The sequence below is a fragment of the Furipterus horrens genome, unplaced genomic scaffold, assembly GCF_987537825.1.
Source record: "Furipterus horrens unplaced genomic scaffold, mFurHor1.1.pri manual_scaffold_4, whole genome shotgun sequence".
Lineage (NCBI taxonomy): Eukaryota > Metazoa > Chordata > Mammalia > Chiroptera > Furipteridae > Furipterus > Furipterus horrens.
Window position 1 is genome coordinate 11,509,661 of NW_028327174.1, and position 25,833 is coordinate 11,535,493.

A 25,833-nucleotide genomic window follows, 5' to 3' on the forward strand; every position below is an offset into this window, starting at 1 on the left:
GTGCTCACGTACTAATCTTCCCTATGCAACAGCTTTTCTCTCTTACTCCATCCCAACACTTCAGCTTCTCTGTTTTTGCTCTTATTTCATAACAGACACTTATTACTGTGACCAAGAGGATCACCTCAGAAAGACATGCATGGCAGCAAGTGCTCACTACACCCTAGGACCCATTCTCCACTTTCTCCTTACAGTAATACACAGTCGCCTGCCTCTGCGGACTCTCGGCTGGACACGTGGCTGTCCAGCTAGAGATTATATTCCCTAGAAATTAGGAAACTGTAAAAAGCAGCCATTCGGATCACCTATTGTAAGTCAAACAGTGTGCCAGGAACACTGAGTGCTTCCCTACCCAAAATATTTTGTTGGTTTAATAATAATAATAAATAATAATAATAGCAAAATATATAGTAGCATTTATTGTGTGCCAGGAACTCTTCTGATTTTACATATATGCAAACACACACACACAAAACCTATACATATCGGTGACCGAGCATACCACACACACACACACACACACACACACACACACTCATTCACCTATACGATCTTATCTAAACCTCACTCTGATCCTAGAAAAGCGATCTGCATCTTTCAGAAGAGAAAACTGCAGCACAGAGAGGCTAAGAAACTTGCCCTGGGTCAGACAGCCTGCAAGTAGTAGAACCGAGATCGGAACCAGGTAGGCTGGAGCTGGGGCCCTGCTCCTACCACCCCGCTCCACTGCCTCTCTGTGCTACCAAAGGCCTCCATGTTTGCAGAGATTCTATTCAGCCACCGCCTGGGTAAGCACCAGGTGCCAGGTTCCTGGGCTGGGTGCCAAACAAATATAAATTCCCAACCACAGGCTCCAAATTCAAGGCTCTCTTGCAATTACCCCTTTGGAAAGTTTCCCATCTCTCAACCATTTCATCTTTCTCACCATTCCAGCCAACAAGGCCTGCTTCCCAATCCCTAGGCAATCACCCCCCACCCAACCCCCGGCTTTCCTGCCTGCCTGCATGCTGTGCCTCTCCGTTCAAATCCTCTCCTCTGTATTCTGCTTTCCTTCAAATTGTATAGTGGTATCCTGGAGACAAGTGCCACTTAACAGCTTCTGACTCGCAGAATCCCAGAACGTCAGTGCAGAAAGGAAGCACACAGCTCAACTCCTGACCGTCTTGAGACCAGCAGACTGGAAGCCTGAGAAGGGCTAACTCATCGGAGGGGCCACAGATGCATGTCGGAGCAGAACCCATATTTTCTTCTGAAGTCGTTTAGCAAATCTCTCTCTGGATACCTTCAAGTTTGTATAGGACAGTGGTTCTCAACCAGAGGTGGTTTTGTCACCCACGGGACATTTGCCAATGTCTGGAGACACTTTTGGCTCTCACAGCTATGGAGGTGCTACTGGCATCTAGTAGGCAGAAGTGGGGGATGCTGCTGAACATCCTACAAATGCACAGGACAGCTCCCCCCAACCCCCAGAATTATCAAGCCCCTATGTCAGCAGTGCAGAGGTTGAGAAACCCTGTTGGAGGGTAATACAATTTTTTTTTTCGCATCATCTCTTGCATCAAGCAGTTCCCATCACAGGATTCTGTAAGCATGACAATAAAATGGTGCCTTCAGAAATGAATCGTGAAATGGCTTAACCTGGGCCTAAATCGAATGCAGGTCTCCTCCCCTCCCCCACGACTCTGCTCTCTCTTCAACTTATTTTTCCAAGAAAGCCAAATTCCCTTACACGGGCTTCAAGTCCTCAAACTGATGTTTTCCCTTTTCTTTGGGGTATCAAAAAGATGAACAAATTGAGACTGTGGTGCTGAAGCAAGTCACACCAAGATCCCTGTGCCGCTTCCTTAAGGAAAAAAGAAAAACGTTATATTATTGCAGCAAATGGAACATGTAATGCTTGCGAAGTTCCTAGGAGAAATCTTTGTCCACAAATTGTGCCCACTTGCTGTTCAGCGACGCTGCTAAAGCACAGAAAAGAGCCAGCTCATTAAACCGTCCTTGGACAAGGTAAACAAAGGGTGATTCCACAGCCTCCTCTCAGCCAATCTTCTCTGCCTTACGAGAGATCCTAAGAGGCCTGGAACCTTTCTCTTCCTTATAAGTAAATGCCCAGTTAGTGGCAAAACCTATGGCGTTTGCCTTCTCCCACATCAGAAATTCTGGGTCTGCTCCAATGCAAGGGCTACCGACACCCAGCAGACTGAAACTAGTCTGTTCATATCTGACTCTGTTGTCATGTTATTTTGAGTCGAAAATAATGAAGCAGTATTACACATCTCTGGCTTCAACAACACGGCTTATTTTAAGAGTTGAAAATAAGGCCTATCCTTAGAAAAAGGAGTCACCCCTGATTTTGGCAAGTCCTTAATGTATATCCCTTTCTGGCAGGGATTGGTTGTTGTCCTCCAGAATCATTTATCTCTTTTGTGGATTGTAGGACCTGAATTTTTAGCCTGGTACATGGCTGCCCAGTTAAAGACTACATTTCCCAGGTTCCCTTGCAGCTAGACATGACCATATGATTAAGTGCTGACCAACGGGGAGTGAGAGAAAAGTATGTGCACAACCTCTGGGGCATGTCCTGTCCTACTTTTCCCTTTTCCCACTAGATAGATGTAGTTTTGGTGCTGGTGGTGATGGTGGTGGGGTGGTCAGCCGTATTGGGCCACGCAGAGCAAGGTGTCACCTAAGGGTCGACAGAACAACAAGAGGGAAGGTGCCTGGGTCTTGGAGCTGCCGTAGTAGCCCAGGACTGCCTATATGTGGGTTATTACATGAGCGAGAAATTGAAACTCCTGCCTTATCCTGCCACAGGTATTTTGCCTGTCCATTACAGCTAATGAAGCTATATCTTAGTTAATCCATTCCACAAATGGTTTTTCAGTTGAAATCAATTCAGGGAAGCACATAGGAGTCAGTAATTATATGCTGGCTACTGTGCTGGGTGGTGGAGATTCAAAGATGAACACACACACCATCTTGCGAGGAAGTCTAGAAAGACTTGTGCTTTTCAACAATTTTCACAAATAAACATACCAATTCCTGATGTGCAATTCCTGATATTTTCGTGTTATAGACCCCAAATGCATTCCTAGTAACACCAGTCCCATAAAATGCCCTGTAACAGGTCCACAAATGTTTTTTTTCTGTAAAGGGCCAAATAGTAAATATGTTAGGCTTTGTGGGCCATACAGTCTGTCATAGCTCCGCTCTGCCACTGTAGTGTGCAAGCAGCCATAAACAATACGAAACAAATAGGCGTGGCTACCTGGCACCTGTTCAACTTTCTTTACAAAAACAGGTAGCAGGCAGTTACAGTTTGCGGACCCCTGATCTATGGTCGTCGGCGGCGGCCGTCCGTCTCGAGAGACGATGGTGTAGCTTCTTAAGAGTCTATCTGCACCGCCAAGAATGGTTGTGCAGTCCGACTCGGGAGTGACACGGTATCTGTCTCCTCCCGTGTTGAATCGACATCTTGTGATGACGCTGGAGTGTCCTCTCCAATGAAGCTGAAGCTACAGAGCCTCGAGAGACGATGGTGTAGCTTCTTAAGAGTCTATCTGCACCGCCGAGAATGGCTGTGCAGTCCGACTCGGGAGTGACACGGTATCTGTCTCCTCCTGTGTTGAATCGACATCTTGCGATGACGCTGGAGTATCCTCTCCAGTGAAGCTGAAGCTACAGAGCCTGGGCAGGGTGATATGGAGGGTCTGCTGTTGCCCATGCAGCAGACCCCCCCCTCTCTTCACAGCTGAAGGGTCCAAGGGAAAGACGGAGTCAATACAGCTTGGCTTCAGGTGCGCCGCAGGAGTTGCCGGTGTTGACTACAACGTCAAACCGCCTTAGGGACTCCGGCTCCGGATTTTCTGTCGGGGTTTACTCCCTTAGCCTTTCCCCTGAAGAGGTATGCCGCAAGGCAGCGGAGGTTTTTTGGAGTCAGAGTTTTCCTTCTCTGATGTGCCCTGACTGGAAGATCGAACCAGCGACACTTAGCTCGCAGGCCGACGCTCAATCCACTGAGCCAAACCAGCCAGGGTGTGATCTATGGTAGGATATTTAAATAGGATGACATTCTCTTCAAGATGTACAAGAACCACAGGGTGTTAAAAGCACTGATTTTATTTAAAAGCCGATTTTATTTTATTTAAGCCAGTGTTTCCCAAATTTGTTGAACTACTCAACACTTATTTTAAATAATGCCTATCAGTATCCCAGAACTGGCCTTCTGAATGTGCTGTTGCTAACACTGGCTAAATAACTTTTATTGTTAATGAATTATTTGAGGCACACATAAAATAAGAGTAAAACACTGACCTCCTATCTGCTCAGTACCCAACCCAGCTGAAAAAGTAAAGCATTTCAATACAAAGGCTCTGTCCCCCGCTTCTGACTCCATTATCTCTTTTGCCTTCTTGAGATTATCATCTCTCCTGAATTGGACCTTTATCATTCCTCTGCATGCTTTATACTTTTCACTACTTTTATGAATTTCTAATAATACATGGACCGTCTTGCATGTTGGTAAACTTTATGTAAATGTTAGCGTACTACACAAATCTTGCCTCAACTTGCTTTTTTTCCCTGCACAATATTATGCTGCTGGGACTCAGCTGTATAAACAGCATGTAGATCTAGTTCACTTATTTTCATTGTTACTTGGAATTCCAAGTATGAGCATACCATAATTTATTTATCTCTTCTTTTTCTTTTTTCTTTTGCTATTACAAACGCTGCATCTATGAACATCTTAGTACATGTCTTTCTCATTTGCATATGGAAGTTTCTCTAGGGTATAGGCCTGCAAATACAATTAGGTGTTTTCAGGTTTCCTTGGAGGATTCAGAATCCTCTCCTGTGGTGTTTAAGAGTTCTCACTATTCTATGTCTTTGTTCAAGAGTTCTATCATCAGACTTTTAATTTTTTGCCAATTTAATGGGTATGAAACATACACTGGGTGTGATTCGGACTGCATTTCCAGGATTACTACTAGCGAGGTGGAGCCCTTTTCATGTATTTTCCAGAATATTTCTACGTTAAGTCTTCACAGGGATCTTTGGCACTGGACAACGGTGACCATGCTAGATGGACAGGGGGCTGACATGCATGCAAACTCCTCAGACGAGCCGAGGCTGTGGGCTGAGCCTGTCACGTTGAATCTGTGGGCCTTGTTCAGAAGTTACTTTCACATTTTCCAATGTTGATTCTTTGATTGGGGCTACTTTTTTTTAGTAGAGAGAACTTGGGCTGTGGAGTCAGATAGACCGGGTTCAAATCCAAGATGGGGGCACATTCTCCATGGGACCATACGTAGTAGGTCTCCTGACCTCCCGGAGCCCCGGTGTCCTCAGGTGTGAAAAGGAAATTCAGTTCCTCACACGGTTGGAGGATAATTGAATGGAGCAGAGCCTGAGAAGCATCCAGGAGAGTTCTGGTCCACGCACGTTTCTGGTTGTTAGTTCCCTCTATTATCTTGTAAGATACAGGAGAGGGCATGAACTGCAGCTCCACTTACTTCCTTTACCTGCTACATGCCTCAGGTTCTCCCATAGGTAAAAGTGCTTTTACCATTTAACAGCATATTAACATCAGAACACAAAATCAAATAATCTTCCGCTCTAGAAGGGACTTTGGAGATCATCCAGTCTGATGATTTAATGACCTGCTGGAAGGTAAGTTCACTTGTGATGACCAGAAACTTTTTGAAGGATGGGACTCACGCCTTCATGGTCACCCAAAGCACCTTTGGCATGGCTGTGAATGAAGCCCTTTGTTCTGAGCACATGGCTTTGTAGTAAGTCCTGGTTGCCTGACTAATTGCTAAGGGAAGGTAATGTTCCCGTGTAACTAATATTTTTAACTGGAGTTTGGGAGGTTTGCTGGTAGATGAGTAAATAAACACCTTGAGAGGAAATTTAACAGACCAAGAGTGGGAAAAAAAAAAAAAAAAAGCTCACTCCTCTGGAAGCCACAAATCCCATATGGCCCACGGCATCCCCTCCACCTGCCAGCTTGCCTAGGAAGCCCTAATTGCCATTGAAGATGTAGTTCTCTGTGTTGCTGTAAGTACACAATGTGTTTCTGTTTTGCTTTTAACACTTTGGAAGTTCAGAACAGATTCCAAGTGTTGGCAAACTGTCTCTCGCCTGCAATCTGGTTTCCACCCACATCAGGGTGTTGGAACTGCTGCCGCACAGGGCGCCGATGGCCTCTCATGGCCAAGACTGGCGGCTCCTTTCTGTCTGCATCTTTGCCGGGGCTGTGGCAGCCTTGGACTCTGGTGGCCCCTCTCCATCTTGGTTCCCTTGGTTGCTGCTACCTCCCTTTCCTTGGGCTTTTCTCTTATGCGGGACTCCCCTTCCTTCAACTCATGATGATGCCTCCCCACCAGTCTGTCCCCTGAACAATCGCGTTCACACTCATGACTTCAAAGGCCACCTGTTTGCCATATTTCCCCTAACAGCCTGTTTAGTGAAGACCTTTCTTCTAAGTCCCACTCCTGAACCTCACCTGCCTATGTCTCCATGTTGAAGCCTCATTGCATCTCTATTAGTCCAGGAGAAGTCTTAGTCTGTTTACTTACAGTATCACCAAACAGTAATAGCGTTCTGCATCATTTAGTCATTCAACAAGTACTTATTGGGTCGCAACTATGTGCCAGGCTCGGTGGCGGGCCCCATGATCAAGGAAATTCATTTCTGCCCTAGCCCTAAAAAGAGAAGGAAGCCATCTGCTGAGATAAAGTGCAGGCTATGACTCTTCCTTCTGGAATATTCTATGCCCCCTAACCTCTGCTCACTTGAGACAAGGCTCTGCCAATCAGGGGCCATATTTGTGTCTATACATCTTTTCCTTCTGCTAGTGACCCCATCTAAGGTTGCAGAGGAGTAAATAAACTCCTTGGGCAGAAATTGAAGACTCAAGAGTGAACCAAAAAACAAACAAACAACAAAAAAAAAAAGGAAAGGAAAAAGAACCCTACTTCTCTGAAAGCCAAATCCCATATGACCCACGACATGCCCTCAGCGTGCCAGCCTGGATCGGAAGACCTAATTTGGAAGTGAGCCCCAAATGCCATGTAAGATGTAGTTAAATGCAGCTGGTGATGGACACTCAATTGCTTTGGACACGGTTCGGGACTCCAGCCAATGATGGTTTTGCAAAGCTAACGCTTTAGAGAAATTATCAAACTGAGTCATCCAGAGGAATCCTAGAGCCACTGGGAATGGGGGTCAGTGGTCCCCAAGCCAGTCAGCCCCAGGGGATTCTCTTCCTGCATTGGGCAGGGGCGGGGGGACAAGAGCCAAGACACATCCGACCTCAGCCTGGGCTACAGACCATATCCCCGATGGTGCTTCACCTCATCTCTTCAAGAGAGTTTTTCCCGCCTCCCTCACAGGAAACCAGAAGGAGCTGAGCTTCTTGGTCGGGGGTAGGGGTACAGGGGAGGCAGGGATTAAGAATCATCTCTAATATATAATATGCACTTACTATGAGACAATAGCCTGTCACTGTAATAGAGACAAGTGTGCTACCTGGTTTACATGCTACATGGTGCTAAATGGTTGGCATTTACTGTTGCACTTAATCCTTCCCACAACCTTATCAGATGGGCATATTATTGCCCCCATTTTACAGGCACAGACACTGAGGCCCAGAGAAGTGACTGATTTGCCTAAGGTCACACAGGGAATGAATGGTCATGCCAGGATCTGAAGCCAGGCTGTTGGGCTGTAAGGCCTGCACTCCTAACCCCTGTGATCTGCTTCCTCTCTAATTAGACAAGAGGGCGAGCACTTAATTAATCCCCTGGCAACTCTTCTCCGACAGAGAAGCCTGACACAGACTCTCTCATTTCCGTGGACAATCAAGTGGGACAGCATGTTCCACTAAAAAAAAAACCGAGCCTGTGATTACTTTTCCTGCATTGTCATTGTCCTGTACTTGTTAAAAGCATCCTTAGCTACACACTCTCTCGAGAAAGGAACCTCAGAGTCGCTTTAACATAAATATTTGGTAAAGGGAATAGGTATCTCATGCACAGGCTACAAAATCCAACCATCAGGTAAGGCCCCCTCCCATCTCTGTCCCCCAGTGTGTGGGGTTGAATTATGTGCCCTAAAAAATGTGTGGAAATCCTAATTCCCACTCCTCTGAATGTAACTTCACTTGGGAATAGAGTCTTTGTATCAAATTTGTATCAAATTAAGATGAGGTTATTAGGTGGGTCCTAATCCAATATGACCCGTGTCCTTGTAAGAAGAGGGAAACGTGGACTGAGACGCAGGGGGAAGAAGGCCATGGGAAGAAGGAGGCGGAGATCGGAGTGATGCAACCACAAGCCAAGGAATGTCTGGGGCCACCAGAAGTGGGAAGAGACAAAGAAGGATCCTCCCCTAGAGGTTTGCCACAGAGTATGGCCCTGCTGATTTTGAACTTCTAGCCTCCACAACTATAAGACTACAAACGTCTGTTGTTTTCAGCAATCCAGTCTGCAGTACTTTGTTGGAGCTGCCCCAGGGAACCGATACGCCCAGTTTTCCAATTCCCCTTCTCAGATTCGACTCTGGTTACCAGCGTCATATCTACGCTCCCGGAGACAGTCTAGGTACGGACAGCAAATACACATGTGTCCATATCACACAGGGTGACACTTCATACGCTAGTCTGTGTGATCTCTTTCACTTGATAACAATGCCGGGGCCATTTTTAAAAAGTGTGGTGAAATACATCCAGGGCTGCCTAATCTATGTTAAATACATAACATAATTATATGGCCCCACAAAACACTAGCCTCCCCCCAGCCCTCCCTCCCTCCCACATTTGTCACCAAGTCCTGCTGCTTCAATTTTCTGTTTCTCTAGCATCCTCCCCATCGTTCTGTCCCCAAGGCTTCTGTCTTAGTCCAGCTGTCCTTGTCTCTCACCCAGATTCCTGCAATAGCTTCTTGACTCCAGGACCTGTCCCTGCCCATTTTCCATGCCACCACCAGCCCCTCTTTCTAAAATACAAATCCGATGTCAATTCCCTGCTTAATAATCTGTGACAACCCCCACCTCCTGAAGGATATAGTCAGAATTCTTTCGGATGGCATAAAAGACCTTCCCCGGGCTGAATTCAGCTGAACTTTCCACACCAGGGCCTGGCCCACACACTCAGAGCCGAGCTGGTTGAACTCCATGCTCTGGGCTTGAAGTTCTTATATTTCTTCCAATGCACATCCCCCTCTGCGGCCTTTGCATAGGTGGTTCCTTCTGGGTGGACAGCTTTTTCTAACGCCTTCCCCTTCCTCTCCTCTGTTCACCTTCTCTACCCGATAAATCTGGATATTCTTCGGGACTCAGACCACACGGTACCTCTTGCATTTCTAGTTCTCCCAGATCTGGACCTTGGTTGCCTTATATTAGAGCATTTACCAGATTTTTTGTCAGAAATTATTTTAACCCTTCTGCCTGCCCTCCACACAGTAAGGAGGTGTTTGGTATGAACCTGAGAAGTGCAGGGCTGCCTTGCCAGGTCGGCTTCGGGAGCAGGCTCCGTGCCCTGTCCCTGACACCTTCAGAGGAGGACAGCTGAGCCCCAAAGTGACTCTCCTGGGATCAGGGAGAGGGCATTTTCCTGTCTTCCAGGAGGTGCTAATGCATTGCCCTCAGAGCGGGGGCGGCAGGCAGCAGCTCCGCGGGGTCACCATGGGGCTGGTGGCATAGACTTTATGTCCACTCTGGAGGTGAAGAAGGGGCTGATGTCCATGGTGGCACTTCTGTGGCCGTCCAGCTGAAGAGGCCATGAGGAGCTGTGGGACTTGTCTGGAGCCAACCAAGGACAAGGGCACTCAAAGGGAGAGGACAGAGTGATTCCCACTCTGAGAGGCTGGGAGCTTTCCAGGGCCCCACAGAGCCATGCCTAGGCCCAGGTGCTCTGCCTCGGCAGGTGAGTGGGGAGTTCCCAGGTCTGAGTTGAGGGGTCAAGGCAGACATGACCAAGGGAAATGGCTGGTAGGGCTGTGGTTCAAGATCTCCCACCCCCAGTCTCTTCCATGAGCCCCTGGCCAGGACACCACATATGCCTCCAAAGCAGCAGCGTGACACTGACTCTTCCTCTCCCAGGTCCTGAGGTACTCTCTGAACACCCCTCCCTCCCTGATTCTTCTCTACCTCACGCCTACCTTGGGTAGAGCTCATACTCTGAAATTATCTTGCTCATTTATCTGTTCACTATTGTTTATTGTCTGTGTCTCTTCAGCAGGGACTCCTTCTCTTCTGAGCCCAGAACAAGACCTGGCTCCATCTAGATGAGGCAAATAACGGATGCAGAGCATCTTGCTTTTTTAAAAAATCCTCACCTGAGGATATGTTTATTGATGAGAGAGAGAGAGAGAGAGGGAGAGGGAGAGAGAGAGAGAGAGAGAGAGAGAGAGAGAGAGAGAGAGAGAGAGAGAGAGAAGAGAAAGAGACATGGATGTGAGAGAGAAACATCAGTTGGTTGCCTCTGGTATACGTCCCAACCGGGGATCGAACCTGCAACTTAGGTATGTGCCCTGACTGGGAATCAAACCCACAGCCATTTGGTGTACAGGATGATGTTCCAACCAACGGAGCCACCTGGCCGGGGCAAGCATCCCACCTTCTGAAACCGAGGGCTGGAATTCCCTTCATTCGGGTGATCCTCTTTTTAAAGGGCCATGGATATTTATGGCAATGATTTTCAATCTTTTTCATGTCATGGCACACATAAACTAGTTACTAAAGTTCTGCAGCACAGCAAAAACAATTTTTTTTTTGCTGATCTGACAAAAAATAGGTATAATTTTGATTCATTCACACTGGACGGCTATTGTTTTGGCTGTTGTCTTTTTTTTTTTTTTTTTTGACACCCTAAGGGAAAGAGGTCAGTGCCCCTGACTAAAGGGTCAGGTATGGCATGTTTTAAAAATTCCTGTAGCATGCTGGCTGAAAACTGCTGGTTTATAGGAACAAGAGCCAGCAGCCCCAAGAGCATAAGGCCTGTCTCCTACGTGACTTGGCAGCCACCAGATGCTGTGGCATTTCTGGGCAGCGGCCAGTTCTTTCCTGACTTGGTATCCCTGTGGCCCACACAGGGCCTGGTGGGCCATTCTTTACACCCCATACATACTTGGTGAATGAACCCAAACTTTCAGCTGTCATTACAGGGCTACGTACGAGGAACCAGAATTTTAGGACAAGTACTAATGTAATAGCAAAATCTCAAAAGGTGCCCAGGAGAGCTGGGAAGGGTTAAAAGTAGCAGATCAAACAGTGATGCAATTTATTAAATTCACACATGACCCTCTACACTGAGGTTCCTCATCCCATAAAGCAGTCATCACCCCCATCTTCACAGGGGATGAACCTAGCCCTGTGAGATGGGTGGAGTGACTTGCCTAAAGTCACTTTCTAGACAGCAGCAGACCCAGGGGACAGCATCCAGTGTGGGGTTTGGTCCTTAGTAGGTGCTCAATAAACATAATGAAAGAATGAAGGAAAGAATGTAATGACCTAGGTCTCCTGAGTCCCATTCTAGTACTGTTTGCACCTTAACACCCCCCAAACTTAGCCACACTGGGACAGCTCAAAATCTGGTTTGAATTTAAGAAACACCTGCAAAACGACTGATCATTTCCTGGAGGGAGCTCATGGTTCTAACAACCCCCAAATCCTGGGGGTAGGTGCCTTTTATCAGCTAAGATGGGACCTGGGAATATCTCTTACTACTATTATTTTAACACAGTCTTGCTTTGAAGCAGAAAAACTGTCTCTTACAAATATGGGAAAAACAACAGTATTTACACCTTATGTTTCTAAAATGTTTCAAAACCAATTAATTAAAAAAAAAAAAGTGCAAACCCTGCCATTTGTTTTCTCTTAGTCTACTGCCCCTCCCCACCTCCCAAAGGACGGGGGTGGGGGGGAGCCAAAAAGGCCAAATTTCCCTGGTTTAGATGATCTGATGTCTTAATTAAGGATGAATAAATGGGTCACCCCTTACGAAGTGCAGCCACATCAAATGGTATTCCTTTTGAATAAATCTGATCACCACAGTGAGGCTTTACCGTAGCCGGATAAAGACCAAAGCAGAAATCGCACAGCCTTTGACCAAGGTCACTCTGAAAATCAATGGCAGCACTAGCATCAGACCTGGGACTCCCGCCTCTGGTGGCTCTGTCCGGCTGCTTCCCATCAGGGAACCTCCGCCAACTGGTAGGTAATTATACGTGCTAACAGTCACTGACACTCTAGTCTCGACACCAAGTTCCAAGTTCCTACGCTTGTGAGACTGCCAAACTACCCCTACTCTTCTAGGGCTGTTTATTTAGAAAGAGGAGCTCAGCTCTGACTGACTCAGAACTAGGAGCCGGTCTGGGAACTTCAAAGAAGTTAAATGTCTGGGAGAGTAGAGAGACAGGGAGACTGTATTTTTTACCTCCACATGCCAAGATCTCCATTCTAGGCCTCGTCTGCCTCATAGTAACTGTGTGACCTTGGACAAGTTCCACAACCTTAATTAGCCTCAGCTTTCCTATCTGTAAAATGGGATAATACCATGAAGCTAGTTAGTTCATGGTGCAGAGTAAGAATATCTGCATGCACAAAACTTCTTTGATCCTGTTACCTGCAAACTGGAGAAAGTAATTTCAACGTCACGTCACAGTAAATGAGACTAGATAATATATGTACAGATATAGCTGTATGTTGCCTAGACTGAAAAAACAGGTACTCTAAAAAAACCCTCATTCATCTTTTCATGTGCTGAATTTAGTCTAATTAGTAGAACTTGTAAGTTTATACTTGTTAGGAAAGCTAATGAAATCCTGTATTTTAGTTTCCTCTTTAAAAGTGATTTCTGAACTTGAAAATGCAGCTGGAACAATCAACTAGGATATTTTCTATACACAAATCACCCTTCTGGAGACAAATGAGTCAAGAATGGAGACACATATGACCAAAAATAGCCTAGAGACTGGCATGGAACTGACTTCCGCTGTTGCCCAGCTCTGAAAGGCGCTGTGGCCCGCAGGGAGATCACGCTCTGACCCGAACACCAGCGCCGAGGCCTCAGACTGGACAGTGCTGAAACTGAACTCCTTGGTATGACTGTCAGAAGGACACACACTTGATCACTAGACCATGTAATGGAAGCTCCATGTTGGAGGATGGACAGAGAGAAGACAGTGGCCCTTGACGCTCCTGCACAGTCTGTGGAATTATGATAAGGATTAGAAGCCTCTGGGTGAGGGTTCTCAGCGTCTTCCCAGAGGGCTGAGTCTAGGTCTAGGGAGGGGACCAGAAAAATGGATTATATCTCTGGATGTCTGGGTTTGATACCTGGTTCCTAATTCTGTCACTTAATATCTATGTGATGTTGGGAGAATTATCTAATCTTGCGGGGCCTTGATTTCTTCCTCTGTAAAATGGGACAGCATTACTTTCCTGGATAACAACAGTGTTTGTTTAGGACGCCCACATGAAAAAGGGTTAAAAGCTTTTAAGAATATAAAGCGATGCCTAGGTAGGAGCCAGGTCTATATATTTGGGGACATACTAGCTAACAACGAAGACCAGGTGGTAAGCACTTCCTCTCAGGCATTGTCTGTGTAGGTGCTTCATGTTCACGATCCTACTTCCTGCCTGCACCAAGCTCCAAAGGGAGCTGCTATTATTATGTCCATGTATCGGGTAGGGAAACTAAGGTCCAGAGAGGCTAACTAGCTTGCCCAAGGTTGTACAACTAATTACCCATGGCAGTGGGATTTGAACCCAGGCAATGGGACTCTGGGGCCCAGGCTCCTAACCTGTATGCCATGGCATCTCCTGAGAGAATGAAAAACAAGGAGTACTTTGTCAGCAAGAGCTAAGAAAACATCTTACTTTTCTTGCCATCCCGCAGCCCCAGGCTTGCTGCAAGGATAGCTAGTGTCACAGTCATCCCAGGTTGGACCTGAGGCAGTGAGGAAGGGTGGTGGGAGTGAGCCTGCAGGTTGAATACCACACCAGGGAAAGGGGAAGCAGGAGTCAGGTGGGCAGAGGATGGGCTTTGGATAATGAGCCACACAGATCTCATCCTTGGCACCTCCACGTATGAGCTGTCCTACCAACAGCTTCCTAATCTGTAACAGGGGTAGATGACACTAACCCTGAAGGGACTGCTTTAGGGATTGAAGGAGACAAGTAAGGAATACAAATCTCTTGTTGTGATAGATGAATGCACATAGTAAGTGCTCAATAAATGGCTGCTTTTCAGCCTTTCCTGAGACATGCTGTTACTCTAGGTGAGGAGGTGTAAGGAATGGGAGAACAGCCAGAAACTGCCTGAGGATAGTGCAACTCCGTGGTTAAAACTAGGAGCAGGGGGTCAGGGCTGCTGGAACTCATATCCTGGATCCACTACTTACTAGTCCTGTGACCTCGGGACTTTCTGTACCTGAGCTTCCTTATCTGTACAGTGGTCATAATGGTATGCACCTTGTGGGGTTTGGGGGATAGTAGATATTAATTAATCTGTGTAAAGCCCTTAGACCATTGCTAGCAATAAATGCTAGCAATGATGACTTGAATCAGTACCCTGCATGGTCTTGGGCTGAGCAGCACCTTTGGGCCTTCAGTGGGCTGTATGTGTTAAATTGCAAGCCCTCCATATCTATATCAGATCCTGGCAGGGTGGGAATCTCTATGATTGGGCCAGATGAACTTCAGAGGAAGGACAGTTTCTCATCGGGTGGGCTGTGGGGATTTGAAAATGGTGACAAGGACGCCCTGTCAAACAGCACAGGGATGCCTGAAAGTGCACACACACCCCTACCTCTGAGTTCCTGTGCTTTTTGCATTTGGAGCCAGGTTTTGACTCACCTGAGCGACTTGTTGTTTTATTTCTTTGGCTTTGGACAAAAATGAGTCCCCATAAATAATTCCCACCAGGATGGAGGGGAAACCTGGATACAGGCCTGAGAAATAAGAGAGTCACTCCATCCCCATGCACATGAAAAAGCAGAGGTGCGCCCTTGCCCAGCTAGAAATTTTACTCCGCAAGGTTTTGTTAGAAAACTATTGGCAAACCATAATTTACTTCTTGTGGGGAAAGAAAAAGGGAGGCAGGGAGGGAGGAGAGAGGGAGAGGGGGAGGAGAGAGAGAGAATAGGAAGAATATGCATAGAATCAAGGCACCCACTGTCGCGCAGCGGAAGCCTCCGAGCATTCCCACACAGCCTTGCTTCTGTCCTCCATCCCTGGAACTCGAGGGACCCGCTTATCGTTAAGCCCAGTCTGTCCTTTAAACCCGCGGAGCCTCGATCCCGGAGAGGCAATCTGCTCGCCGGAGCAATCCGCTCCGCAGGACTCGGACTGGAGGCGTGGACGGACGCAATGAGTGCGCAGCCCGCCGGCCGCCTGCGGTCTCCCCGCGCCGGGATGCCAGCAGCCCTGCCGAGCCCGCGCGGGGCGTCCGTCCCTCCCCACGCCCCGCCCGCCGCGTGTACCTGAGCTGGCGGGGCTCGCAGTCCACGCCGGGCAGCAGCAGCCGGGCCGCCTGGCGGACGTCGTCGCTGTCCATGGAGAAGCTGCGGCGGTGGCCGGCGTGCGCCACGGCCACCCGGATCCACTCCATCAACGGGGGCAGCACGAGGAAGGGCCTGCATCGGGGGAGGGACACGGACACGGGTTGGGTTAGGGCGGCCTGGGCCGCAGGGGCTGCCGGCTCGGCCCCACCCCCTGCCCCCCACCTCCCTACCCCCACCCCGCTTTCCCCGGAGGCCCTGCCTCTGAATTCCGGAGAAGTGGGAGAGCCTTTGGAGACATCCCGACCGCTCTGGTGACTTCGGGGCAGGCTCTCCCGAGTCTCTGGGCCTCAGTTTCCTCATCTGTAACCCCGAGAGGAAGTGACTGAAAGGATAAGATGGGACTACTCTTGAGTATTATCTCCCTCAGAGATCATGTGAACATCAAGGAGATGACTCACTTAAAGCACCAAGCACAGAGTCTGGGGTTTAGTACCACCCCCCCCAAAATGCCTGGGGCTATGGGTCCTTGGGGCTCCCTATTCTGGGCCCAGTGTTAAGGTGTCCTCCTGCTCTCTTTCCACTCCCTTTCCGTCCACAGCCCGCTCCCTGCCATCCGTCTGGTGCTCTCCCGGGCCCCAGCTCTGTCCAAGCACCGGGCTGCCAACGGGCTTTAGCACCTAGGAAAGATGTTGAGAGAGCCAAGAAAGCAGGCAGTGGCCAGTCACAGCCAGCAAAGCCAGGGCCCCCGGGGGTGGGGCGGGCGGCACACCCCTGGAGCTCTGCGAGCGTGGGGGTCCTCTTCTGCTAATAAGATCATAGCAGGGCGTCCTGCTCATTGCAAGAATTAACCGAGGCAAGGCCTGTGGCTGAACTATAACCTTCCAGTGTAAGACATTTGTGCTTTCTTCCTCTTCCACCGATAATTATAAACTCTGTCCTCACATTAGGATTACTGGGGGATGGGGGGCAGAACTTCGGAAAAATACTGCTACCTGAGTCCTATCAGGGGCTCTGACCTAATTGGTAGTTTTTAAAACCTTCCCCATGTGAATTGAAGGCACATCCAAATTATCTGAAGGGCTTGTTAAAATACAGATGGCTGGGCCCCACTCCTGGAGTGTTGGATTCAGTAGATCAGGGGAGGTGGCCAAAAATTGGCACTAACAGTGCGGAGGCTGATGCTGCTGGGCTGGGGGCCACAGTCAAAGAATTCTGCTCTGAGGTACTGATAGGGGGCTTGGGGACCACTTGGTGTGTGAGTGTGTGTGTTAAAATGCACTTTCCTGGCCTTATCCACAGAAATGCTGATTATGTAGGGTCCAGGAGTATAGTTTCAATAAGCGCCTACGATACTGATTTAGGCAGACCAAGGACCACACTTTGAGAAACACACTGTGTAGATCAAAAAGGGATCTTACCACTCATCAGGGCTGGGACCAGGGTGAGGCAAGTGGGATGCCAAGGATGCAGAATTTAAGGCAGTCGGGTCATGCAAATCTGGTCTAGGTGCGTCTCTTGCCTCATCCTGGCCCTGGTACTGCCACTCAGTCCATCATGGTTGCCATGGGAGCGAGAGGGTGGTAAACAGATGGGTTTAACAAGGCAGCAAACCCATCACTGTATGCAGATGTCATGTACTTCTCACCAAGATTTTGGTGGCAGGTTCCAGTTTTCCTAGAGACCAGGCCTATTTATTCAATGTCAATAATATTAAACAGTTAAGCTTTTTTTTTTTTTTTTTTTTTTAACATTTCATCTCAGTTAATCTCATGCATGATCTCATCTAAACGCTTAGGACCAGACAACAAGCTCATTATGATTATGCTTATTTTCTAGATTAGCAGAATGAAGTGTACGGAGGTTAAGTAGCACACCCTGAATCAGAGCGTTAGCAAGTATGAAAGCTGGGAGTCAGACCCGAGTCATTTGATGACATAGCCCATGTGCCGTAACCCCATGCGATAGCCACGTTCTTTTGCCCAACTTCCCAGCATGCACTCTGTTAGCCAGCATGCCCCTGTTACCCCAGGGGAGCTGATCTGGCCATGGACCCTTGACGGCATGCCATGTTCAGTCCTGCTCATGCAGCTCAGCCCTTTCAAAATGTACACTCCACTTAACCTTCAAACCACAATTCCAATCCCACCTCTCCCTCAACATTTCTCCTGATTACACCACCTTGCCTGGCCCCCTCCCAGGAAGACCCCAGCACACTGCCTGGCCCCATGGCCTTGCAGATGCCCCCTTAGAATGGAAACTCCACAGCAGGGACCTGGGACTGCTTCGTTCACTGATCCAGCCCCAGCCCCAGCTCCAGGACAGTGTCTGGCAGGCTGTAAGCACTTACTAAATATTTGTTCATGAAGCAGACTGATATTTAGCAATTTTTTACTGGGTAAAATGGATAAAAATCGAGTGTGTGGACCCAGGGAGCTGTGGGGCAGATTCCTCCGTTATTCCTGCCTGAATCAGCCTGCTGCTTAGGCTGTCGCCCTCACTCCCTCATTCTCTCCATCACCTAAACTGAATTAGGCACTCAATAAACACACACTGACTTGAAATTGAATTGGATTCTACTGTCTCAGGTGAGCAGGACTTATTTTTGACACCGTGTCTGCATCACTGCTGAAACCTGCCCCTAGTGCTCAGAGAGATGCCCCGGGTTGTTATGCAGAGACCCCCTGCCCCCTGCTGCTCCCCTGCCCTTCCTCTGCTGGATGCCCCTGACCACAGCCCGCAACTCCCAGTCCCTGGGTCTGCAACTCCATCACAGACCGCCCTTGGCTGCTGACTTCACGTGCGAGGCCGAGGCCTAGGGCAAGCAGCCAAGGCCTGATGAATGCCAAAGAGGAGAGAAAGGCTCAGCTGCCTTCAAAACAACACCTTGACCAAGACAGCTAGCAAGCATCAGACAAAGACGCGTTGATCCCTAGGATTCCAGCCTCCTCTGGAATGTTCTATGTACCTATTCTCGCTTTTCAACATTGCCGTCTTTTCTTCACTCTGACCTCAACAGTTTATAAGCTCATGAATTCTTTGCCAGCAACTCATTGAAAAATCTTATCTCGTTTACTCAGAGGGGAAAAACAGTATGGCGTGATGTTGCTTTTGGAGGAGCTGGAGATGGGAAAGAATTCTAGGGCCCTGAGTTAAGAATGCTGAGGGCAAAGAGGCTGCATTCTCCTTACAGATTGTTTAGAAGAACCTTGTTCTGCCGGCTCCAGACTTGGGTCTGAAGAGGTCTGTCGTGACTAGAACCTAGACGAGCTCATGGGTGAAAGAAGTGGCTCTTTAGGTTGTTTTAACATCAGAATCACTGGGAGTGTGTATGGAAATTGCCAAGGCCCTGGTTTCGCCCCCAGAGTTTTGGTGCAACAGGCCCGAGCCCGGGAATCTGTAGTCTATATAAGCTTCTCTGGGGATTCTGGAGCAAGCCAGGTTTAATAACCCCTGACCAGGCAGCCTGGGGTGAACAGAGGTGGTGGGGGGTACAATCAACTCAAACAATGGCCATTGAAGCCTTTGCTATGGTGTTGGAAGACAGGGTCTGCGGCTCTCGAAGGGAAGAAAAAGCCTAGATGGCTTCTTGCAGGGTCAAGGAACAGGTCAGCTCAGGATGTTTGTTGGGCCCAGAATCAAGTAGGAGATCGAGAACATACACAGTGGGGCCTTTCTGAAACATGAGGACGGAGCTGGTGATGAGGGTGCCCATCTGTGGTGGGGGAGGGGCTAGGTGCTAAAGAGGATGGGATACTATGTGGGAGAAGCGTGGTTTGGGATTCTGCAGAATGCATTTCAGTCCTGAGTGTGGACTCACAGTAGGACTGCGGCTCTGGTCTGTGAACGTTTGTCTCTCAGTGTCTTCGTCTGTGAAGTTGGTGTATTTGGATCGGAGGGACTGTTTCAGGGGTTGGCAAACCTTTTCTGTAAAAGGCCAGATGGTAACTATGTTGGGATTATGGGCCACACTGTCTTTGTTGCAACTGCTCAACTCTGCCATTGTAGTGTTAAAGCAGCCACAGAAAATACAGAAATGAATGAACTTGGCCGTGCAGTGCAGAGGCTAGAAGCTCTGCTTTAGAGACCCTGAAGAAGATTTGGGTTCTGGCTCCACCTTCTAGCTCTGTGACCTTGAACTAGGTATTTCAATGGTCATGCCTCAATTCTTTCATGGGGAAAATGGGGTAATAACAGTATCTACTTCAAAGGGTGTGGTTGGCTGAATGACGTTCTCCAAATCCTAATCCTCAGAACCTCTGCATGTTACCTTATCTGGCAAAATGGAGTTCGCATATGTGACAAAGGTAAGAATTTTGAAGGAAAAAAAAAAAAAGACTGTTGTAAATTATTCAGGTGGGCCCTTAAATGCAATCACAAGGGTCCTTGGAATAGGGAGGCAAGAAGGTCAAAGGAGGGAGTAGGAGGTGTGACGACAGAAGCATGAAGATAAACTAATGCAAGAGGGGGTCATGAGCCAAGGAATGCATGCAGCCCCCAGAAGCAAGAACACAGATTCTCCCCTGGGGCCTCCAGGAGGAACCAGCTCTGCTGACAGCTAACGTCAGCCCAGGGACACTGATTTTGTACTTGACTCCCAGAACGGTAAGATAAGAAACGTGTTGTTTTAAGCCTCTGTGTGTGTGGCAATTTTTTACACAGCCACAGGAAACTAATACAGAGAGTTATTGCAAGGATCGAATGGGATAACATACCTAGCCTGGCGCCTGGTACCAAGAAAGTGCTCAGGGAGTGGTAGCTGTTATCATCATCATCACCAGCGTTGATTTCAACATCACCCAACCTTGTTTCTGCCAGATGGAGGAAGGGCTTTGCTACACAGCGTGACACTCCTGTCATCTCTTTTCAAATCAAAGCAAAGCTCTGCAGTTGCTATGCCTTTACTTTATAAATTGTGTGGCCCTGGCTTTTCATCTTTGTTATTTGTGGAGCCTTTCTTACGCTCGAGAGGAATTTAGATGTTTTACTGTGGTTTAGAAAGCTCATAATTCCAGAGATACAGGGAGTGAAGGAAAAGCAGCAGAATTGATAACAGACCATCTCCAGGGCTGGTATCTATAGCAATACTCACTGTAAACTCATTTCATTTGTGGGCACCAGAGCTAGAAAGATGGCAGAGGTCAGAGGTGGCCATGCTGGTTATTACTATAGTGACAGCCCTACTGTGGAAAGCGTGGTCCGCTTACCCAGGAGAATAGTTCCTGCAGACAGCCCCAGAGTCAGAGAAGCCAAGGGGTGTGTCCTAGGTCAGTGCTTCTGGAACATGAATGTGCATATGAATTCCCTGGGATCTTGTAAAAATGTAGGTTCTGATTTAGTAGGTCTGGGACAGAGCCTGAGATTCTGCGTTGCAGATAGGCTCCCAGGCAATGCTGCAGCTGCTCATCGATGGACCACATTCTGAGTAATCAGGCTGTAGTAAGCGTTTTGACTCAAGCCAGAAATGAAGGAAGCTGAATCCTATTGTCATGTTTCAGGGGGAGAAAGTGAAGTGAGAAGTGAGAGAGCCATGGGAGAGCTCAGAGGCCCAGGAGTCAAGAGAAGGGAAGAAGGAGCCTGTTTGTATCTGGACCTCCTGGTTAAAGTTGGGCGGTATGTTGGGTGGGCTGAGCCTAGTTCACAGCCTGTACCAAGCTGCAAGGGAGGCGGGGACAGCAAGTGTCTGGTGATTTCAGCTTTTATCATGGGAGGCAGCTTCTGCCTCTCACCTGGATTCTCCTTTAGGCTTCCAACAATCTTATGAAACAGAATCTTTCAGTCTTGGGGAGTTCATTTGGAACTAAGAACCCATCCCATTGTCTGATAGGTATTTTGTATTCATGACGGTATTTAGGATCATCCTGGGAATGCAAATGCTTATAAAATACACCGTCTGATGGTTAATTTTATATGTCAACTCAGTGAGGTGACAGTAACCAGATATTTGGTCTAACACTAGTCTGGATGTTGCTGTTAAGTTTTTTTCTGTAAAAAATGAGATTAACATTTGAACAGTGGACTCTGAGTAAAGCAGAATATTCTCCATCAAGTGGGAAAACCTGATCCAATCAGTTGGAGGCCTTAAGAAAAAAGAAATCCGACTTCTGAATCACCGGGAATTCCATCAACAAACTGCCTTCAGATTTGAGCTACGGGCATACACACAGCCTATTGGTTCTGTTTATCTGGAGAACCCTGACTAATACACCCTGCACTGGTTGCCGCAGGACCCAACTATTGGCAGCAATGCAGCCTCCTCTTTCCACACTGATTCTGCCCCTTCACCATTATACATGTCAGCTGATGCAGGAAAGAAGCTTGCGGCTGGATCACACAGAGGACCATTTCCCAACATCCCGAGTGTGCAGACACACCGCTTGGGAACTGTGGAACAGGGCATCATGGGCACAGTCAATGCTTTCAGGAGAGAGGAAGCCATTTCTTACTAAAAGGACCAGTCCCCTGCAGTGTGCAAGTCAGCCCTATTAATGCATGATTATGTAAATTCCCTGCAAGTACCAAGGGGTCCTGGCTGAGGTGGTGATTTCTGCTAATAGTGCCAGCAGGTGCATGTGAATGACCAGGGAAACTTCTTTGGCTTTCCAGTCACACGTTCTGAAGAAGGTGACAAAGAAGGTGACTTAGAGGACTGGAGGGTTGTAAATGCAGCCTGAGGTACAGGCAGGCTCAGGCAGAGCAGTAACGATATGCAAATAACAACAATCTCCTCCCTGTTGGCCAATAGCTGTCATTATATTTCCCATTCCCTCATTTGAACACCCCCTTCCCTGGGGATGTGGCTCCATCACTTACCTCCCGCCGTCCCATAACTCAACCTCCGTTCTTTCCCATCAGTATTTAAGCTTTCAACAATGTTTCCTTCCATCTATCAAAATTTTAATATCAGAGGAGCAAAATGCTGGAGTGTAAGAATCCAGTTCTTCTGGAGTTTCAGTCTAGGTACTCCATCTAGTTCTCCACCTTTGGGGGACAAGAGCCTCAAAATCACCAGGGGAACAAGCTAAAATGCATATTCCTGGGTTCCTGCCTATTTGCTGGGTGAATTAGTTTCCTGTAGCTGCTGTAACAAATTACCACAAATGTGGTGGCTTAAAGCAACAGAAATGAGAACTCTCCCAGTGCTGGAGGTCAGAGGTCCACATTCAAGGTGCCAGCAGCAGCACTGTGCTTCCTCCATAGGATGTATGAAGAGCCCATGTGTCCCTTTCAGCTTTTGGTGGTTGCCAGCATTCCCTGGCTTGTGGCTACATCACTCCAATGTCTGCCTCTATGTTTATATAATCTTTTCTTCTTCTGTATGTGTCAAATCTCCCTCTCTCTTATAAGGACACTTGTGATTGGACTTAGGGCTCACTCAGATAATCCAGGACAGTCTTTCCATGTCAAGACCCTTAACTGAGTCTCATCTGGAAGGTCCCCTTTTCTTTATGAAATAATGTTTATAGGTTGCAGTGATCAGGACCTGGGACCTGCAGCCTACTACACTTGTCATCTGCATCTAGTCCATTCTCTGCTGGGTTTCTGATGCCTACCAAAGGCTTGGACTCCCAGGTTTAGAGACTGCTAGCTCTGAGCTGCAGGATGATTGGCAGGCCTGAGGTCCTTGCTCACTTACCACGCAGGGGTCAGCAGACCAGCCTGCACTTCTCTCCATGCTGCTGGCTGCACCACAGCTGGGCCTGGCTTGGGGTACAAAGGCCTCTGTGGTAGGAACCTGATCTCCAGTGGGTGGAATGATGACGAGGCCCAGGATATAAATGGCCCTGGGAGGGGAGCCATGGCCACAGAAGTGGAGAAGCCACTGGCCTTGCTTGAGGCTGCTGCAGAACCTTGGGTACAAAAGACACATCCAGGAAGTGGTAAAGGCTGGGAGCAGAAGCTTAAGAAGCCTGAAAGGGCAGGGCCTGGCCTGGTCAAGGCCAAGAGGCAAAGGTCAAGGATGAGCTCCCAGGGGTCATCTGGGCCTGCCCCAGCCTCCCAACGGATTATCAAAGAAGTCTGCAGAAGGCATCAGATAGCTTTCGAAAGAAAATGCACTGTGCCTTCGAATCTGGTGCTGGTGTGGGGGAAAGGGCATGCACCCTGGAGACAGACAGTTCAGCAATTGAACCCAGGCTCTGTCACTTGCTAGCTGTGTGACTTTGGGCAAGTTACTTAATTTTTCTGTGCTTCAGGTTTCTCATATGTAAAACAGGAGATATAATAAAGCCACCCGACAGGGCTGTTGTGAAGATTAAGTGAAAGAATCTTCTGTAAGATGCTCAGCACATAGTAAATGCTCAACAAAATTAGCTATTATTGAGGACTTCTTACATATATGAGGCATGATTCTTAACATTTTCTTTCATTGGCTCATTTGATAATGACAAAAACCATAAAGTATTGTTACTACCTTCATTCTGTGGATAATGAAACAGGTACAGAAAGGTTATGTAACTTGCTTAAGGGTATAGAGTTAGAAGCAGCAGTACTGGGGACACATAAGCAGTTGGACCCAGAGCTAGAGCTATGGCCATTCATTCTATCATTTCCAGGTTAAGGCTATAGTATGTGCAAAGGTCCGGAGGCAGACTGGGGCAATACTGCTTTGGAAGAATTCAGCTTGGTGTGGCTGGAGCTGAGATGCAGGAGAAAGAGCATGGGGGAAAGTGGACTGGTAGGAGGCAACACTGGAGAGAGACAAGGGAAGCATCTTATAGGGCCTTGTAACTTCTGAAACAAAACTGTAAATTCCTAATACTTTCATCTTTCTTTAGAATTGCAGCAGACAAACACAAATCAGAAGGGTATTTGAAAAGACACATCAAGAATTAATTGACAAAAATACCCCTAGGAATGTAAAACAATGGGTTCGCTGTAACCGTTGGTTTAGAAAGTTAACAGAGAAGGACTTCTGGCCAAGATGGTGGCCTAGACAGACATGCTGGGTCTCCCTCCACAACTAAGAAGGAATACAACTACCTCAAAACTAGAGACAACCAGAGGTTCCAGAAAATCGAGCTGCATGGAAGTCCCACAAACAAAGATGTAAAGAAGAAATACTCATCCAGACAGGTAGCAGGGGCAGAGCCAGGGTGGAGAGGATGTGGTGTGGTGGCAGCAGCAGTGGCAGCAGCAGGCTGGCAGAAAGTACAGTCACACGTTTTAAAAAGTGGAGAGGGATATCTGGAGAGCATTCCCAGCTCCTCACCAGACCACGCAGCTCACAGTCCCAGCACTGGAGAAAATCAAGCCTCATTGCTTCTGACTGTGCAAACCAGGGGGGTTTGGGGCGGAGGAAGAAACTGCCGGTCTCTCAGCAGAGTCCACTTGTTTAAAGGGCCCCCATAATGCTAGAACATTGCAGACCCACCCATTCTGGGAACGATGGCCAGGGCAAAAGCTAGATGGGCGCCGGTCCCATACGAAGTGGGAGAAGTGCCTGAAAAAGGGGCAAGTGCCTGAGCAAGCGGCATTATTCTCTCTCTGACCCCTCCCTCCAACACAGTGTCACAACATGGTGAAATGGGTCGCCCTGTACTGACGAATCCCTAAGGCTCCGCCCCTTACAACATCACAGGAGTGATAGCTCTACCTAAGACACAGAGGCAAGCAAACACAGGAGCTTGTCACAATGAGGAGACAGAGAAGTATGGACCAAAAGGGGAACGGATCAAGGTTCCAGTGGGAGAACTAAATGACGAGGAGATAGCCAACCTAACAGATGCAGCGTTCAAAACACTGGTGATAAAGATGCTCACAGGCTTGACAGATATGCTTGATTAAGGCAAACACATAAGGGAAAAAGTGAAGGCTATGCTAAATGAAACAAAGGAAAATCCACACAAAATCAATGGTGAAGGGAAGGAAACCGGGGTTCAAATCAATGATTTAAAATATAAGGAGGAAAAAAAGAGTTAACCAATAAAGAATGAGGAAACAAGAACTGAAAAAAAATGAGGAGAGGCTTAGGAACCTCTGGGACAACTTTAAACGTGCCAACATCCGAATCATAGGGGTGACAGAAGGAGAAGAGGAAGAGCAAGAAATTGAAGGCTTCTGTGAAAAAATAACGAAGGAAAACTTCTCAAATTTGGCAAAGGAAATAGACATACAAGTCCAGGAAGCACAGAGAGTCCCAAACAAGCTAGACCCAAGGAGGACCACACCAAGACACATCATAATTAAAATGCCAAAGGTGAAAGATAAAGAGAGAATCTTAAAAGTAGCAAGAGAGAAGCGGAGAGTTATCTACAAAGGGGTGCCTATAAGACTATCAGCTGATTTCTCAAAAGACACTTTGCAGACATGAAGGGACTGGCAAGAA

The 25,833-nt window shown here is 47.7% G+C and overlaps 1 protein-coding gene across 1 annotated transcript in view; it reads right to left on the minus strand.

The window, feature by feature from the left end:
- ABTB3 (ankyrin repeat and BTB domain containing 3) overlaps positions 1–25,833 on the minus strand; it is a 270,479-nt gene that overhangs the window by 47,212 nt on the left and 197,434 nt on the right. The window contains exon 4 of the mRNA XM_090272559.1: positions 15,489–15,641. Coding sequence (XP_090128685.1) covers positions 15,489–15,641 — 153 coding nt within the window. The remainder of the gene's footprint in view (positions 1–15,488; positions 15,642–25,833) is intronic.